At 40.9% G+C, this 16,797-nt stretch overlaps 1 protein-coding gene across 9 annotated transcripts in view; it reads right to left on the reverse strand.

Annotated features, from left to right (window-relative positions):
• Window positions 1-3,472: 3,472 nt before the first annotated feature.
• The window catches only part of LOC120551461 (rho GTPase-activating protein 23-like), a 120,524-nt gene continuing 107,199 nt past the window's right edge, over window positions 3,473-16,797 (reverse strand). For 5 of the 9 annotated variants that reach the window (XM_039788915.1, XM_039788920.1, XM_039788916.1 and 2 more), the window contains 9 exons: window positions 14,375-14,527; window positions 14,078-14,156; window positions 10,900-10,973; window positions 10,688-10,777; window positions 10,474-10,599; window positions 10,323-10,367; window positions 10,044-10,137; window positions 7,191-7,222; window positions 3,473-7,082 (listed from right to left, as the gene is read on the reverse strand). In XM_039788915.1, the coding sequence (XP_039644849.1) occupies window positions 6,096-7,082; window positions 7,191-7,222; window positions 10,044-10,137; window positions 10,323-10,367; window positions 10,474-10,599; window positions 10,688-10,777; window positions 10,900-10,973; window positions 14,078-14,156; window positions 14,375-14,527 (1,680 nt within the window). In that variant the 3' untranslated portion in view covers window positions 3,473-6,095. Of the gene's footprint in view, window positions 7,083-7,190; window positions 7,223-8,164; window positions 8,190-10,043; window positions 10,138-10,322; window positions 10,368-10,473; window positions 10,600-10,687; window positions 10,778-10,899; window positions 10,974-14,077; window positions 14,157-14,374; window positions 14,528-16,797 lie in introns of all 9 variants that reach the window. The other 4 variants (XM_039788919.1, XM_039788917.1, XM_039788921.1 and 1 more) reach the window with 2 other exon arrangements.

The following is a 16,797-nucleotide window of genomic DNA, read 5'->3' on the forward strand; positions in this document are numbered from 1 at the left end:
GATAGTCTAGCTAGCTGTCTGGATTTACCCTGCAGAGATCTGTTAACTGTAGTCCTCACAAATCCACGAAAATTAAGTTTGCAGCATCCACACAATATTCTCGTGCCACAAAAACTTAAACTGTCAATAAATATCAAAAGATACAGATTTTTTTTCATTTTTTATTTTTTTTAAAGTTTCTATTGGTAACAAGTTCAGTCTATACAAATCACCACTTTTTAACCCCCCCCCCCCCATTTTCCCATAGATCCACTGAGCTGTGAACATTAGTCTCTGTTGAACAAATAAAATTGTCACCTGTTTGAATGTAAACAAGCCTTTGAATTTCCAGTCCCATCAGATGTTTCAGCAGTGTGAATGGTAAAGGGAGAGCTCCGTGTTTTTGGAGAGGATTGTAGCATGAGGCACTCTGCCTGCTGTGACATTAATCATGTAGGTTAGCATTCTAGGTCACTCGGCACTTCCAGTTTCCAAGAGCAGATTGTAGTCCTTTTACATTTGTATAGATTTTTCTTTAATTAAAAACAAAATAGTTTTGGATTTATGACCCCTTATTATCCTATTTTCACTACATGGGGGAGATCCCCGCCCCCAATTGTTTTTTTTTAATGTAACTTAGTAACTTTTACTTAAATTACATTTTAAATGAACTACTTATTACTTGTACTTGAGTAATTTTTCAGATAGGTAATTTCACTTGTACTTGAGTAATATTTCATCAAATTATTGATACTTTTACTTGAGTACAATATTTTAGTACTTTTTCCACCTCTGCAAAATTCCCAACAGCTCACCCCATGGGTATACATGTTCTGTTGGGCGGCACCTGAACAATCCCAGATATGACTAGTTTTGAACGGTCTACATCGTCGATGTTCACTTGCCGCCAGAAATTTCACCAGATTTCACTGTTTTTCGACTGGTTGTCCATTACCCTCCTCTGTCTCTGTGTTGGCGTTCTAACCTCCGGTGGATTTGTGAGGACTATGGTTACCTCCTCCTCAGATCTCTGCAGGGTAAATCCAGACAGCTAGCTAGACTATCTGTCTAATCTGAGTTTTCTCTCACACGACTAAAACTACTTTTGAACGTACACGTTCCACCAAAACAAGTTCCTTCCTGAGACTGTTTAGCAGAGGCACCGTGGCTCCGTCAGGTTGTTAGCACCGCCCATGACGATTGTGATTGGTTTAAAGAAATGCCAATAAACCAGAGCACGTTTTTCTCCCATCCTGGAATGCTGTGTAGACTAGTCAGACCATCCTCCGCAGCGCTGTGGAGGAAAGTCTGGCAAAGCGAGACTACGTTTTGAATAACTCCTGGATAGGACGCGCAGTCCCTATAATATCATACGGATATTCGATGTTAAATCCAATCATACTGCATCAAAATATCGGATGTATAGGAATATACAAAGGTTGAAATAAGGTCTTAAACTCCATGCCACCCAGTTTTACCATCAAGAGACCCAGAAGACAACTGATTTCACAGGCTGAGTTGCACTTACCCTGACTGGTAAACTGACCTTTATGTAAAATCAGTGGAGTGCCTCTTTACTTCGGGCTAATGCAGCGACCGTTTCTCCTCCGATTTCTGTCAGCAGCTGGAGGTAGATGGATCTTAGCGGTGAACTGAAGTGTTACGTTATACTTCTGTTAACTGAAGAGGTTCATGATGTTAGTATCGGAGATGGCTGGTAGAGGGACATTATTTTAGAATTCACTTCATCTTTTCAGTCTCATTACATCTTTACACATACTGCTGTGAAACTAGAAGCTGTCTTAACATTCAGCTTGCTATGATTATTGTTACACTGTGGGATGTAAAGTCACATTTGAATTGACTTAATACCCATATTTGAATCAAAAAATAAACACAACCCCTCTTCCAAAACAAATAATTTAATATATTATGTATAATAATTATATACACAGGTTAACTTAACAAGGCTTTGTACAACTGTTACAAAATTGGTCCACGCACAGTCACCCACGTCCATAAAGCACATGCACAAGGGCACACAGAGAGAGAAAGACAGACTGAGTCTAGATATGATTAAGACAAACATGGAGTCTGTTTGGATGACAGTGGTTGGCAGTACAGTTTGGTTCAACTCCATTTGTTTTTTACTTTTTTTTTTTTTTCAGATTTAGCAAAACTCAAGTTTTGTTAATGGGAGCAAAAAATACTCAACATATGAAAAGGAAAAAATGCAAAAATATCACTCAGGTAAGACTCTGTGGTTTTGGATTTAAGGAGGTTATTCACACACTTTCAACTGCTCTCGTGGCAATACTCTTAGCAACACTGACATAATGTATAAACTGGAGACTCCCTGTTCTCATAGGTTCTCTATTGGCTCCTTACTGCGGATTTTGTACAATTACCCAAATAGAAAACAAATTAAATTTTGGCATGACTTTGCATAGCTGCCTTAAACACTTTGCTCCTCTGATGAAATATTAGTATCCTCAAAGCTCAGGCCCTCCTCCCCCAACATACTAGACACAGGGAAGCACAATAGGCCTGCGTTGAACACTTAGTTTGCATATTTATATATGTCACTGAACCCATGCACGCATTTTTCTTAGTCCACGGATGCATTGGCATAATGCCAGAGTCCCATCATCCAGAGAGAGGGAGTTGTTTCGCTCCCACGGATCGTTGAAGTCCCCTTTAGATCCACAGGAGGCTTTGGAAGAGCTCGTAAAGGGCTGAGGAGTAATCCTGAAGTACGGTTTCCTCTGAATTAGTGTCCTGTGCTGTACTCGGGCTGGTAGGTAAGCGTGAATATGGGATGTCTGACCACGTGGGTATCGTCAAAGACATCGTTAGTGGGGGACGACACCAGCATGTACAGCACAGTGGGTTTGCCTGATGTTGCTCTAGTCTTTGCTGGTGAGGGTTAGTTGTAATAGCAGCAGTAGCAGCTCAGCTCTGGAGTTGAATTTCAAATGTCTGATGTGGCTTTCTCTCATGTTTTACTCTTCTTTTAAAAGGAACACGCCGACTTATTGGGACTTAGTCTTCTTCACCGTATCCCCCAGAGTTAGATAAGTCCATACATTCTGCTACTTTGGCGGAGTGATTTGCTCGCAGCACCTGAGAAGCCTCTGAGCGAACTCCAGGCCAACTCTCTGCTCCTCATCACAGGGCTTCAGGTGCTGCGAGCAAATCACTTCGCCCAAGTAGCAGAAGTAGCAGTGCTTCGCCTTCTGAGAATATAGTTCCCAGTATGTATACGGTTAGAAGATGGCTGTGTGTCATGTGACCTTATTTGTACACGCTGTGACTATACAAATCACAACATGTAAATAGGAAAATGTTGGCGTTATTTTTTCACTTATTGGGAGCAGTAGGCTAGATGGAGCCGGTTACCTCCAGGATCTGTGCTAAGCTAGGCTAGCGGTGGGTGCGTCAGACAGAGATAGGAGACACACGGAGATGAGAAGGGTATGTATGGACTTATCTAACTCTGGGGGATACGGTGAATAAGACAAAGTCCCAATAAGTCAGCGTGTTTTTTTTAAATTTACAATTTAAGGGTTTCATTCCAAAAAAAACTTTTTAGAACTAGAGACCATCTTGTGATGGTCTAACCCTAACCCCCTACATCTACAGTACGTCCTCGGCCTTGTACACACCTGTAACATTTTTGATGCTATCGCGGTGACTAAATCTGTCCACAGACAAGACATGTAAATACTTGGCAAAGTACTCAAAACCGCCTATGTGGTAGCTACGGCCATGATAGGTTTCTCCAGGACCACATTTTGCCATGATGACATACACAGGGTGAAAACAGTACCAGCATCGCCATCTCGACTGGTAAATATATATATATGTGTTAAAGCCCCTACTGTTGCTGCGTTCCATTAACCTCGGACGCCGGAGCTGGGAATGACGTCACACCCGAGTTGATCGCCTTCCAGTACAAGAAGTCGTTAAGTGTTAGCTCTAGCCAGGTTAGCCATTGTTAGCAATACCAGTTAATAACATGGCATCACGCTGTATTTTGTGCAAATAACACTGTGGCAACATGCCCACAGACAGAAGATGGACAGGACTGAGTGTACGGCTGATTTATTGAGACACAAATAAGACAGAAGTGGTATTCAACTGTAACAGATATTACTACCAGGGCTTTAAATTGACACCCGCCAACCCACAAAACGCGGGTAAAAACTAACTTACCATTGTTAAGTTGTTTTCCGCCAAAAAATGTGGGCGGTTTTGTGTGTTTGGCTTGGAAACGTAATCTTTATCTGGCAACACTGCTTGTAGTACTAATCCTACATTTCCCATGAGCGCTATGTTGTAAAGGGTTATACAACCATTGGCTAGGTGGCTAGCGCGTGGTGTCGATTACGAGCTACGCTGAAAGGAAGAAGACGAACTGAACAGCGCGAAACATACCAAAGGAGCTGAAATAAAAGTATAGTTAGTTAGGAAGAAACAAACAAACATTTGGCTAGTGGAAAATCTGATTGGCTGGTAACTTAAAAATCTACTAGCCAAGGTGATCAAAAAAGTGAACGTTAAGTCCTGATTACTACAGCTTCCACTACTGTTCACTACTACTACTGTTTCACCGTGTTGGATTTTGTGGTCGGCTTTGCTCAGGTTACTGTGTGACTTTCAGAGTTGAATTTGAAATTCCTGACTTGGAACTCGGAAATTCCAAATTCTTAGCACAAATGGAACGCACGCAATGTGTAGGATTTAGAAAGTCCTTACTTTGGTACCACCTAGTAGTTGTTTTAAGACTAGCACATTGACTACACCAATTTTCAACAAACAACTTCATCAGAATCTTTTAAAAAGATGCTATAATCACATGGTTAAATGTTTGTTAGGTTGAAAGGTTTTCCTGTTGTTATAAAAGCCCAGGATTTCTTGCCATAACTTTTTTGCCATTTCAGCATGTTGTTTTGGTGGTTTAAGGAACGGGAGCACTGTTTAGTTTAGTTTAGGATCATCTTCTGCATTCAAAGCCTTTTGAACACTGCTCTGAAATTGACCCTACTTCTCTTTTTTGATATTGGTATCATTTACAGATTTTGCACTCTACTTTGTTCTCTTAATCTAAAAGCATATTTTGCCACTAAGCTGAATACACACTGCATTGTCATATTAGCATGAAAGGTTATTGGATGAAACCCTTCCAGGTGAAAAGTGTATCCAGTTATATTGCTGTAAAGGCCTGGTCATATCAGCATTTAAAATGGCCGCAAAATCAATTAATTTTAATGGTAATTGTAATTGTCGTGATTAGTGGATTCGCTTGTTGGGGTGAAATAAACTGAAACTTTAATACTTGAATTTTGAAGAACAGTGGAATCTACTGTAGTTTATTAGCTGTGTGATCACTTTGATTCAGGAGTAAAATGCTCCACATACTGTGTAAACTTATTGTCCTGTCAACTGTCATTTAGCATGCTACCTAGCTCAGAGATCTATCTTCCCGACTGGGTTGCATGTTAGCTTGTTAGCTTGCCAGCTACCCTTGCCAATACAGACTATCTCACCAAGCTTGTAGCACCACTTATTTCACAAGCACTCACGGCTTAACTTCACCGCGCCACTTTCTGGTGTGACTGTGCCATAATAACGGCAGTTCAAGGTCCGACTATATCTACAACAGGTGTGTGGAAGCGTAGATCACAGGATCCCACAGGTGTTTTACCTGAGAAACGTGATCAGATTTTGCTGAGAATTTCCTGGAAATAGCAGGATCTCAATTTGCCATGTTCAGTGTGTGTGTGTGTGTGTTTGGTAAGTAAGTAAAGGATTAAAGATGATAAGTAAAGGGTTAAAAATAAATAGCTTCAAAAGTAGTTGAATAGTATAATTTCTATATTAATTTCTGAGTAAGCTTTTCTTTTTTTTTATTATCAAATGGACGTTATCTCATTTTGGAATGAAACTCTACAGCTGCACACAATGGCAAATAATTGTCTCCAAATTCCGTGCCAAAGTATTAAAGAAAGAGTATTGAGCAATATGACGGACACTTGGCTTTAGAAGCAGGTGATCCAGTGTTTTTGAGTAAAGGGCAAGTACTTGGTACTGCATTAGTAGATGAGACCGTCAGGTTAAACAACCACCGTGTGACGACGCCACGCTCTGGTCTTGTCCCGTGGGCCTAGGGCCGATCTCCTCAGGACCACAGCCTGAGATCCCAAGGAGCTTTGATCTATCCATCCCGAGGAAGAGGAGGAGAGAGGGGGAGACTCCTGGACAAGATGAGGGACGGGATCTTTTTGCTCAATTGACCCAGGACCCACAATTGATCCCTGAGGAACCCCAACACAGCCATGCTGACCTGGTGCACCCTCAATGACTCTGATCATCTCCACCCTCTCTGCTCTACATCCTCGGATTTTGTCCTCACTCCTGCATAGCTCAAGGTCTAGATTCATGGAAACAGCCCTTGTCCTCCCACCTCTTGTCTTCCTGTAGCGGACTGGCACCGACTGGTTCCAGTCTGGCTGATGGTAAAGGTTTGGAAGCCTGGTGGGGCAGATCCAGAAAGGGACTGTGGGGTGTCCTCTGGCCTGATTGTGAGGCCTCAAATGGGAAGGAGGATTAGACACTGTTGGGGGTCTCGGGTATGTGGCATGGATCTGATGGTCTGAGCAGAGGAAACTGTTAGGACAAAGTTGCGGTGCGTTTCTCGGCAAGGTTGTTCTCCGCCTGTTGCCCTTCTCAAATTTCTTTGCACCGTTGTCTGTTACGTTTCCCATGTCCTTTTCAGCCTCTTCCTCTCCAGACAATACATCTTTCTCCTCTGTGGTCTCTCTAGCTTTCACCCCAGTTTCCTTTTCATCCCTTTTTTCTTTTTTAGGAATGGTATGTTCTCCCTTGACTGCCTCTTCCTCTCTTCTATCCTCTTCCTCCTCCCCTTCCCCTCCTCCCCCGTAGTTGCTGGTTTTGACTGGCTCATGCTCTGAGTCCTCGTCAGCGCTGCCGCTCTGCAGGTCGGTACTGAGGCATTTTTTACGTTTGCGGGTCACAGCAGAGATGATGGACTTGGGCAGGAAGTCCCTGGCATTCAGGTCCTTCTTGGAGAGCGAAGAAAGCTGAAAGGTTCAAATTCCAGTCAAATAATGGTCACTCCATACTTCATATTCAAGAATCCATGATCCTAACCGCAGAATGAAAGTAAAAGTAAGTAATTTCTTGCTTACCTTTGTCTTAAGTGAATCGCTGGTGGTGGAATCTATAAGAAAAGAATGATGTGGATAAGAACCATGTCATCACTGGACAAGTGGTGGTAATAGTGTTAGGAGTGGTGCAAAGGTGTGATATCTGCATAATGACAGCACACACTGCCAGTACTGCAATCTCTCAGGAGAACTCTAGCCATTATTTGAGAATTCATCTTTTAAATCAAGAACACAACTGCAGTTTTCTCTGCTTTTACTTTAAGTAGCAAAAATGGCTAGAGTTCACCTGTAATATCAGCAAATAGGGGTGTAACGGTACTCTAAAAGTCACGGTTCAGTTCATACCCGAGTTTAGGAGTCACGGTATAGTATTTTCATTATAGAAACAAGGAACATTTCAAACATGTTTGTATAACACTGTCCGAACAATAGGCTGTAAAACTGAAAAGCATCTCTTATGCTATGAATTAGCATTGGCACATCTGGGTGATGCCATCGAATGTGCGTTAGAACATTCAATGTGGAGTGGAGCAACGGCGACGCACCGTCCTCTCTCTCTCTTTCTCTCCGTTGTTGTTGTAGCTGACCGGGAACCCACAGCTCCGGCATTTCATTTGCGCTCACCATAGTGTGATTGACTCGCACGCCAAAGGGTTTGTTGAGCTAATCTTAGCACGTTGCAAACAGCATACAGCAAAAATTTGGGGTGAAAGTTGCGCTTGTTTACATTGTTTTTGCATTATGTGCTTCAATATATATATATATATATATATATATATTCAAAAAACAGTTTATTCTGCGTGTGGCTGTGTGCACCGGACTGTGATGGTTAGGCACGAGTACACAAACAGTTACAGCCCTGTCAGCAAGATGGAGGAATGATGATACATTGGTGGGAAACCAAGACTGACAGAAAGAAAACGAATAGGTAAAGGAATCCAAAATGCAATAGAAACACCAAACTCAAACACACAAGCAGGAAAACCTGGTCCTACCGAAGAGGCTGATCCACTGTCTCAGCTAGAGAAAAAGAGGGCAGAAAGGTCCAGAAAAAAAAAAAGAGAAATTGAGAAAAAGTAGGAAACATCATGAGTATACACAGGCAGAAAAACAACAGCTGGAGAAGTACAGAGATCAACTGGGAAAGAAAAAACTTTGAGCTGAGTTTCACTTAATAAGGCCTTAAGACTGATATTAGGAGTATAGAATGTAGAGCATAGGTTAGATTTGGAAGCAATCAACCATTAGGTTTTGATTGGACATTTTCATGAAAAGCTCTTTTCTCTGAGCTGTATTAAAGATGGTTCCCTGTGTTCCTTTGGGGTGAATGCAAACTAGCAAGATCGTGCTTCCAGCCAGGTCATACTGAACTACACCAGACTACCAAAGCAGACCACAGAAGACCCAGATAGGAAGGTTTTGCATTCTTGTAGGTATCTAGCTTTCTTTTGGGGGCTAAAGGGGTCAGTATACATCAAACAGAGTGCTTCTTGGATAATTGAACAGCATCTGAAACTCCCTCCCCCCCACACCTTTCCGACAACCGATTTGTGGAGGCTGCGTCTGACACATTACAAAACTTTCCAGGAACCAACAATAATGCCCATCTCATGAAGCAATTGGCCAGGTGTGCACAGGTGAGACTAGGCAGTGTTTGAACTTCTCACTCAAGTTCTTTTGTTTTTTTTCATTCCTTGCACAACTATTTCCATCAATTTTCATATGAACATACAAGTGCATATAGTGAGATTTCTAGTGACTATATTCTGACTTTATGTAGGCATATATATATATGGCTGTCAATCGATTAAAATATTTAATCCTGATTAATTGCATGATTGTCCACTGTTAAATTGATAAATTAATCACATATTTTTTGTTATCTGTTCTAAATATACATTAAAAGGGATATTTTTCAAGTTTTTAATGCTCTTATCAACATGGGAGCGGACAAATATGCTTGCTTTCTACAAATGTTTATTATTATACCAATGACAAATACTGTCTAGAATATTCTCCAGAATAACCTCAAAGGTACTGTATGCTCAAGAAATATGCTGAAAGCCTAATATGGCAAACTCAAAACTCGGCCCAAATAAAAGAAATGAGTGCCGGTAAAAAGGAATTTGCATTAATTTGTTATTAGCGCATTAATTTTGACAGCCCATATATAATATATACTGTATATATATTGCTTGATTGAGAAAACAATCAGAATATTAATCAAAATTAAATTAATTTTTGGGGGACACGGTGGTGCGGTGGTTAGCACTGTCGCCTCACAGCAAGAAGGTTGTGGGTTCGTACCCCGGTTGGCCCGGCCTTTCTGTGTGGAGTTTGCATGTTCTCCCGTGTCTGTGTGGGTTCTCTCCGGGTACTCCGGCTTCCTCCCGCCGACCAAAGACATGCGGGCTAGGTTTATTGGTGTCCCTAAATTGTCCGTAGGTGTGCATGTGTGAGTGAGTGGTTGTTCGTCTATGTGTGGCCCTGCGATGGACTGGCGACCTGTCCAGGGTGTACCCCGCCTTTCGCCCGACGTATGCTGGGATTGGCTCCAGCCCCCCCACGACCCTGTGCGCGGGATAAGTGGTTGACGATGGATGGATAAATTAATTTTATAAACTTAATTGCTTAAAAATACATATACACAATGCACAGAGAGAGGGCCAAATCGGCTCAATTAAGGGGTGCCCCATAGGACAAAAGTGCCAATTGCTTTCATTTTGAAAGTACAAAACTTTGGTGAACCCTCATCGTAATTATGGACAAACAGCAACTGTTCTGGCCATCAGTTAATGTGATATGTTAGATTCTGTCATAGTGAACATATATCTCTAGGACAATGTCACATATTGGATTATGACACTTCCTCACCTGATGCCTCTCCTGGCATGCCCGGCCTGCCGATGTTGCACAGCAGATGGTCAATGTTTGGCACAGGCTGCATGTCCCGCTTATCCTCTGGGGCCTACACACACGTGCACGCACACACACACAACACAACACAACACAACACACACACATCCAGAAATACACAATCATACCCAAAATAAAAGTGCAAAGTACAAATGAGGACATCGGAGTGAAAACAATCCCCTGTATTCGTGACATTCTTGGCTCTTTGCACGAAGCTACTGCTGTGGTCTGACATACCTTCTCTTCTTTATCAAGCGCTCCATTCGTGAAGAACCAGTCATGCTGTTAAAGTAACACAACACAGTATCACTGATCTAAAGACAAAACACAACGAGTAAAGAATGGTGCCGTATTTCTGGCGTTGGAGGAAGCAGCTGTTGGTTCTTACGTGCAGGAGAAGAGTCTCCACTATTTTATAGCGGTCAGGCATGTGGGTGACCATGTCGGTCATATTGTCCTCGGACGTCCTCACCAGAGTAGGACCAAACACCAGAGCCAGGTTTCTCGGCTCCATCTGAAAATCATTTCAAAGTTATATTCATGTCTGGCTCCATAAATTCAATTTTCTTCTCCAAAAAAACAAAATAAATAAAATAGGTTACCTTGTTCTTTTCAGCGTGATCTGCCACTTTCTTGAGGTGACCCACTAGGAACTTAAGGGTGTGATAATAGTGATCTGGGAGGTCATGGATCTAGATAAAGAAGGATGGATGAATGTAGCAAAGAAGAGGACAAAAAGTTTGATTCGATTTGAAAGTGAAATCTATGACAAACATATTCATTGCTCTATACTCTGCGGTCCTTCGACACATACCAGTTTCTTCATGGTCTTCAGTCTGTCCTCTGCATCTTCTATTCGGTTGGCATCAATGAAATCGTTGTACTTGTCTGTAGACAGAGAAGGCGTATGACTAACATATAATAAAAGGGCTATACAATGTTTGTTTTTTTTATATAAACTGGGATAATAATCCAGTGGTGGCCCTAGTTTAATATTCTACTCTATTAGGGCTGAACGATTTTTGAAAATAATCTAATTGCGATTTTTTCCCCAAATACTGCGATTGCGATTTAATATGTGAATATTTTTTAAGCTCTTTGTCTTCTGTATTATTCAACAAAGACAAACAATAAATCATTGTATAGTATGAACAACACACGATGAGATAGATTAAGCAAACTGCTCTTTCCTGGAGGCCAGGACTGTATGTGATGTGATGATGAAATTAGGTGATGCATGAATTTATATGAATGACATCTTTTATTTAACTACTTCAATCCCAGTAGTATATTGAGCACTGACCAAGCCTGGTGTAAACATTCATATGAAAGTCAGAAACAAATCACACAAACTAAAGTGCAGATTGCAGAAATATAAAAACAAATATGTGGCTTTACCACACTTAGTAGTATTTAGATTATTTAATTATTATTTACTGTAATAAACATATGTCAAAAAACAAGTGGATTGCACTTTTTAAACACTGTCTTTGAACTTTACTATACAGTTAAATAAGTAAAAAAAAAATAATATATCTATATATATCTATATATCTCTATATATCTCTATATATATATATATATATCTATATATATCTATATCTATATCTATATATATATAGATATATATATATATCTATATATATATATATATATACAGTGCCTTGCGAAAGTATTCGGCCCCTTGAACTTTTCGACCTTTTGCCACATTTCAGGCCTCAAACATAAAGATATAAAACTGTAATTTTTTGTGAAGAATCAACAACAAGTGGGTCCCAATTGTGAAGTGGAACGAAATTCATTGGCTATTTCAAACTTTTTTAACAAATAAAAAACTGAAAAAGTGGCGTGCAAAATTATTCAGCCCCTTTACTTTCAGTGCAGCAAACTCTCTCAGAAGTTCAGTGAGGATCTCTGAATGATCCAATGTTGACCTAAATGACTAATGATGATAAATAGAATCCAGCTGTGTGTAATCAAGTCTCCATTATAAATGCACCTGCTCTGTGATAGTCTCAGAGGTCCGTGTAAAGCGCAGAGAGCATCATGAAGAACAAGGAACACACCAGGCAGGTCCGAGATACTGTTGTGGAGAAGTTTAAAGCCGGATTTGGATACAAAAAGATTTCCCAAGCTTTAAACATCCCAAGGAGCACTGTGCAAGCGATAATATTGAAATGGAAGGAGTATCAGACCACTACAAATCTACAAAGACCCGGCCGTCCCTCTAAACTTTCAGCTCATACAATGAGAAGACTGATCAGAGATGCAGCCAAGAGGCCCATGATCACTCTGGATGAACTGCAGAGATCTACAGCTGAGGTGGGAGACTCTGTCCATAGGACAACAATCAGTCGTATACTGCACAAATCTGGCCTTTATGGAAGAGTGGCAAGAAGAAAGCCATTTCTTAAAGATATCCTTAAAAAGTGTTGTTTAAAGTTTGCCAAAAGCCACCTGGGAGACACACCAAACATGTGGAAGAAGGTGCTGTGGTCAGATGAAACCAAAATCGAACTTTTTGGCAACAATGCAAAACGTTATGTTTGGCGTAAAAGCAACACAGCTCATCACCCTGAACACACCATCCCCACTGTCAAACATGGTGGTGGCAGAATCATGGTTTGGGCCTGCTTTTCTTCAGCAGGGACAGGGAAGATGGTTAAAATTGATGGGAAGATGGATGGAGCCAAATACAGGACCATTCTGGAAGAAAACCTGATGGAGTCTGCAAAAGACCTGAGACTGGGACGAAGATTTGTCTTCCAACAAGACAATGATCCAAAACATAAAGCAAAATCTATAATGGAATGGTTCACAAATAAACATATCCAGGTGTTAGAATGGCCAAGTCAAAGTCCAGACCTGAATCCAATCGAGAATCTGTGGAAAGAACGGAAAACTGCTGTTCACAGACGCTCTCCATCCAACCTCACTGAGCTCGAGCTGTTTTGCAAGGAGGAATGGGCAAAAATGTCAGTCTCTCGATGTGCAAAACTGATAGAGACATACCCCAAGCGACTTACAGCTGTAATCGCAGCAAAAGGTGGCGCTACAAAGTATTAACTTAAGGGGGCTGAATAATTTTGCACGCCCAATATTTCAGTTTTTTATTTGTTTAAAAGGTTTGAAATATCCAATAAATTTCGTTCCACTTCATGATTGTGTCCCACTTGTTGTTGATTCTTCACAAAAAATTACAGTTTTATATCTTTATGTTTGAGGCCTGAAATGTGGCAAAAGGTCGAAAAGTTCAAGGGGGCCGAATACTTTCGCAAGGCACTGTATATATATATATATATACACACACACACAACGGTGTATTTTTTTTTACAGCGCACAGAGAGGAGCTGCCTCCGGCCCCTCCCCCTCGTGAAGTTGCGTGCCGTGTGCGTGAGAGGCTATCGTTACGTTAGTTGCTGGTGGTCTTGCCGTGGGATTAACTGTACTAATAAAACCGTTGAAACAACGTGGCCACGCTGCGGTGAAAGCTCCCCGGACGTCATTTATCAGAGTCTGGTTGTTACCTCTCTCAGTGGCAGCTCCTCCACTCCATATCTTTTTAACGGAGATAACCGGTAATCAGAGCTAATCGTTGCCAACCGACTCGCATCATGAACAAATCCCCCCCCTATCATTAAACTAGTCTGGACCCAGCTTCTTATGTGCTGATCCGTCCCTCTTAGGATTGACCCATCTCCCAGAACAAACCATCTCAGGCTGAATGGAACCTGGGTCCCTGTAGTCTGACATAGTTTATCATGTATCCCGGTCCAAAACTCCTGGACCTTATCACAGGACATGAAGTAATTGGCCGTCCTCAGTCTTACTTTTCCAACAATTTGGTGTGTCTTTCAGACCAATTATAAACTATCTGGAGGGAGTCCAACAGAAGTGAGGCATAATCTTGAACTGAGTGAGGAGCACCCTCACATATACATGTTTATTATGATTCATGCTACACTTGACAATAAACAAATGAGTGGACGCACCATCAGTAAACAGCGGCTCAGGCAGTTTTCGGAAGAACGATTTGAGAAGGCTGCTGATTACATTTAGGTCCTGCCATCTCTGTGGAGACAGAAAGTTTAAGGGTTTAGTATTTCTAGTGCAGCATTAAAAAAAAAAAAAGCACACCTAATCTAACAAAAATTATTCTTGGTACAAAACTACTCTTAGGTATGACTCTATTAACAAGTTTATTGCAAAACAGGTTTAAAAAGACTGCTTGCTTTTAGTTTTGTGTGATGTCTACAGTATGTAAGCATTTTTTCATGTATCCTGCACACCTCCTCAGCGGTGTTGATGTCCATGCCCTTGTTGAGATGCTCCTGCAGATTGGACACCATGGCGTTGTTCCCCGGCACGCGGTAGATACCGGTGTAATCCAGACCCGTCTCCTCCACCACACCGCAGCACATCTCCACAATCAGAGGGACAAACTGAAGAGACGGAGGGACAGAGGGAGCCACGGAGAAACAAATCAGAGGAAATTGATGAAAAACAGGAGGGAGATGAAAGGAGGGTTAGGATGAATAAGAATGAAGGGATGAAGCAATAACATGGGTGGTGTTTGGAAGGAAGGAAAATGAGAAAGAGTGGCAAAGATAGAGTAGTAAATTACTTCAAGCCGTGTTTGTGTGTGTGTTTGGAAACACAGAGACATGCAGCCTGTGCTTATGAAGTAATGATTTCATTCAGGCAGTATTCCCCCGTTCTTCTACCAAAATGTTGACATCAGTACGACTGCTAGGTCTGGGTATCGTCAAGGATTTTCCACGTAGATTCGATTCCAATTCACAAGGTCCCGAATTGATTGTATTCCCGATTCGATTTTATTTTTGAATTCGATATCAATTAGGTTAGGAACATTTCAGTTACAATACCAATTTAGCTTGGATATGAAAGAGATTCTACAATTGTACAAGGTTCCCTCTAACCTGCTGCATTCCTAAAAGTATCAATGTTTACATTAAGAACTGACGCCAAAGCAGTTACGTACTTTTTTATTTAACACGAACACACAATAAAAATTAGCTCTACAGACTCTACAGCCAGCGAGTATTGAGTGACATTTCATTCAGATATCTGGAGGTGACAGAGGGACCCCTTTGAAAATGGCCATGTCAGTTTTTCATGTCGCCAAAATGTAGCCTAACTTTGGAGCGTTACTTAACCTCCTTCCCTACAAGCTAGCATTACATAGTTGGTACCAATGGATTTTATGAATTGATTTTGAATCATTCAAATGAAAATCGATTTAAATTTTAAAAATTTTAAAACCCAGCCCTAACAATTATTGTAATTAACTCTGTTCTGCTTTTGTTAACATTTCTCATACAGTATATTTATAATGCTTACTGTCCAACCTTATTCTGATTAAAGCAGGGAGATGATGATTCTCGTTACTGATTGGCTGGAGGGCTCTTTAGGCATGTGACGTCATTCTAGAATTTAGATCACCAGCTACATTTCATTCAATAATGGCTGGTGCAGCTGTTCATCTCAGTTGTGTAGTTGCATAAATATTATTAATTCATCTGAGGATTGGGTGATACTGTGAGATGTTAGAGGCTGGTCAGCTGCTAGAAATTCTTTCTTGCTGTTAAAGGTGCTGTAGGTAGGATTGTGAAGATCCAGGACTTAGCCAAAAAATTTGAACATCAACAACTTCTCAGTCCCTCCCCCCTTTCCGCTAAAGCCCAAAACGTTGTCCTAAGCCCCTCCCCCCACAAGGGAGAATGAATGGGTGTGCATGATCAGTGATTGACACCCCCCCCTGGCCCTGATTGGTGCATCTGGCGGTGGATTTTTTTAAAATCTCACTACAGACTGTAGGTGGTTCCAGAGGAGCCGGATTTTTTTAAATGACCTGCTTCATGTAGTTCTACTGGAACATAGGGTCAGTTTCAGCAAATATAACAGAAAGTTAGTTTTATAAGTCTTACCTACTGCACCTTCAATAAAAAGTTGATTATCCTTTTTATAACTAACATATAGGCAGTATTGGTAACTGTTTCCAATATACACTTATATATATATACTACCGGTCAAAAGTTTGGGGTCACTTAGAAATTTCAATTCCACTCCATTATAGACAGAATACCAGCTGAGATCAGTTGCAATGTTTGTTTAACCAGGGCAGCAGTTTTCAGATTACATTATGTACTTACATAATGGAAAAAGGGTTCTCCAATGTTTTCTCAGTTAGCCTTTTAAAATGATATCAGATTAGTAAACAGAATGTGCCTTTGGAACATTGGATGAATGGTTGCTGATAATGGGCAATGTCGATATTGTATTAAAGATCATCCACCCACTCAGATCAGCTGGTATTCTGTCTATAATGGAGTGGAATGGAAAACTGTAACCCCAAACGTTTGACCGATAGCGTATGTATTGTTTGAAATGGTCTTTACACCCCGACAGCAATAAATAAGTTATGTAAGATCCGTCATCTGTAAAAGCGCCCACCATTCACTGCCTCGCGGTCCACTGCTTATTGTCAGCTTTAAGGCCATTTCTGATTTACATGATTTTATTGTCAATTTGATGGAGAATCTTTAATTTGTCAAGCATTTAATTCACAATTCCAGTAATTAGTTTTAGTAAGTTATGTTCAGAAAAAGTAAAAACTTTTTTTCTCTGGCATGCACCCCTTCAGAGGCAGAAAAATTATAATTTATATTTTAGCTTTACATTTAGTTTGGAA

Source organism: Perca fluviatilis, chromosome 21 (assembly GCF_010015445.1).
Source record: "Perca fluviatilis chromosome 21, GENO_Pfluv_1.0, whole genome shotgun sequence".
Taxonomy (NCBI): Eukaryota; Metazoa; Chordata; class Actinopteri; order Perciformes; family Percidae; genus Perca; species Perca fluviatilis.